Here is a 1,746-nt window from a genome sequence, read left to right on the forward strand (position 1 = left end):
AGGCTGCCCAGGGAGGGGGTGGAGTCCCCATCCCTGGCTGTGTTTAAGGGCCGTTTAGATGCAGTGCTGAGGGACATGGTGTAGGGGAGGACTTTGTAGAGTAGGGGAGATGGTTGGACTCGATGATCCCAAGGGTCTCTTCCAACCTCAATGATTCTATGATTCTATGAAAAAAGGCAGGTGGCCAAGTGTCCCCAGGTCTGGTTCGGTGGGGAAGGTCCCATCTTTGATAGGACCGACAGTGTGGTGTTTGTTTATTTTTTATTTATTTATTTTTTTTAGTGAAAGGACAAGGGGTAACAGTTTTAAATTGGAAGAGGGGAGATTTCTATTAGATACCAGAAAGAAATTATTTACAGTGAGGGTGGTGAGAGCCTGGCCCAGGTTGGCCAGAGAAGCTGTGGCTGCCCCATCCCTGGAGGGGTTCAAGGGCAGGTTGGAGGGGCCTTGGAGCAACCTGGTGTGGTGGGAGGTGTCCCTGCCCAGGGCAGGGGGGTTGGAACTAGATGATCTTTGAGGTCCCTTCCAACCCAAACCATTCTATGATAACTCCTGCTGCTCCCTTCACTTGAGCACAGCAAAGACACACTGCTGGGCTCACGCTGGCAAAGGCAGTCACCCAGGGACCTGGAGCTGCAAAATATGACGGTAAAGGGGAAAAAAAGTCTTCCTCCAGCTGCTGTGGAGAGCTGGGCAGTGGGTCGGCCTGCTTGGAAGTCATTGCTGATGGGAGGAGAGGTAAAGGGCAGAGCTGGAGAGAGATGGAAGCCAAGGAGCTGGTAGAGTTAAAGAGGTAAAAAGATCTCCCCATCCCTGGAGGGGTTCAAGGGCAGGTTGGAGGGGGCTTGGAGCACCCTGGTGTGGTGGGAGGTGTCCCTGCCCAGGGCAGGGGGGTCAGAACTTTATGATCTTTAAGGTCCATCCAACCCAAACCGTTTTATGATTCTATGACTTCATATTTCATTTTCCCTTTGGTTTCTCCTAGGTGCAGCCAATGCAAAACCGTCTTCCACCGGGACTGCCAGGCCCGTGCCAGGTCGTGCCCGCGCTGCGAGCGCCGGCAGAGGTACCAGCGGGAGCTGGAGGCAGAGCCCAGTGCCCAGCCCAGCCTGTAGCACCCGGGGAGCCCCCGGTGACACTGTCCTCCTGGGCTCCTCCACCAGCCAGGACTAGTGCCAAAGGGAAGGGGCCAGTGGGAGGGGGCGAAAAGACCCCCCCCCTGCCCAGGAGCCATCCTGCACCCAGCCCTTCCCCACGCTGGGCGATGCGGGTGCTCCTGCCCCACGGAGGGACCCTCTGCCCAGCCAGGGCTCAGCAAGAGGGGGGCTGGAAGGGTGTCCCCCCCCAACTTCCCTCCTCACACTAACCCGGTGCTGCTGGGGGGGGGCTGCTCCCAGTCCCCCTCCTGGTGCCAAACTGGTACGTCCCCTCCCGCTGGAAGCCCCGGCGCCTTTTCCAGGGTGTCGAGGGGGGGGCTGGAAGGGTGTCCCCCCCCTCACCTCCCTCCTCACACTAACCCGGTGCTGCTGGGGGGGGCTGCTCCCAGTCCCCCTCCTGGTGCCAAACTGGTACGTCCCCTCCCGCTGGAAGCCCCGGCGCCTTTTCCAGGGTGTCAATCAGGATTTCCAATCGAGGGTGGCGATAACTGACATTTGATTAAAACTCTAGTTTTTTAGGATGTTGGATACTGAAAAACCAGTATTTTTTTACGTGGGGGGTTTTTTTGCACAAGCCGGCCTGCTCCGG

The 1,746-nt window shown here is 57.7% G+C and overlaps 1 protein-coding gene across 2 annotated transcripts in view; it reads left to right on the forward strand.

The window, feature by feature from the left end:
* The window catches only part of PLEKHM1 (pleckstrin homology and RUN domain containing M1), a 30,479-nt gene extending 29,020 nt beyond the window's left edge, over positions 1-1,459 (forward strand). For both annotated transcript variants that reach the window (XM_014956568.1, XM_014956569.1), the window contains exon 12: positions 986-1,459. In XM_014956568.1, coding sequence (XP_014812054.1) covers positions 986-1,115 — 130 coding nt within the window. In that variant the 3' untranslated portion in view covers positions 1,116-1,459. The remainder of the gene's footprint in view (positions 1-985) is intronic.
* Positions 1,460-1,746: the final 287 nt, after the last annotated feature.

This window comes from Calidris pugnax, unplaced genomic scaffold, assembly GCF_001431845.1.
Source record: "Calidris pugnax isolate Ruff unplaced genomic scaffold, ASM143184v1 scaffold167, whole genome shotgun sequence".
Lineage (NCBI taxonomy): Eukaryota > Metazoa > Chordata > Aves > Charadriiformes > Scolopacidae > Calidris > Calidris pugnax.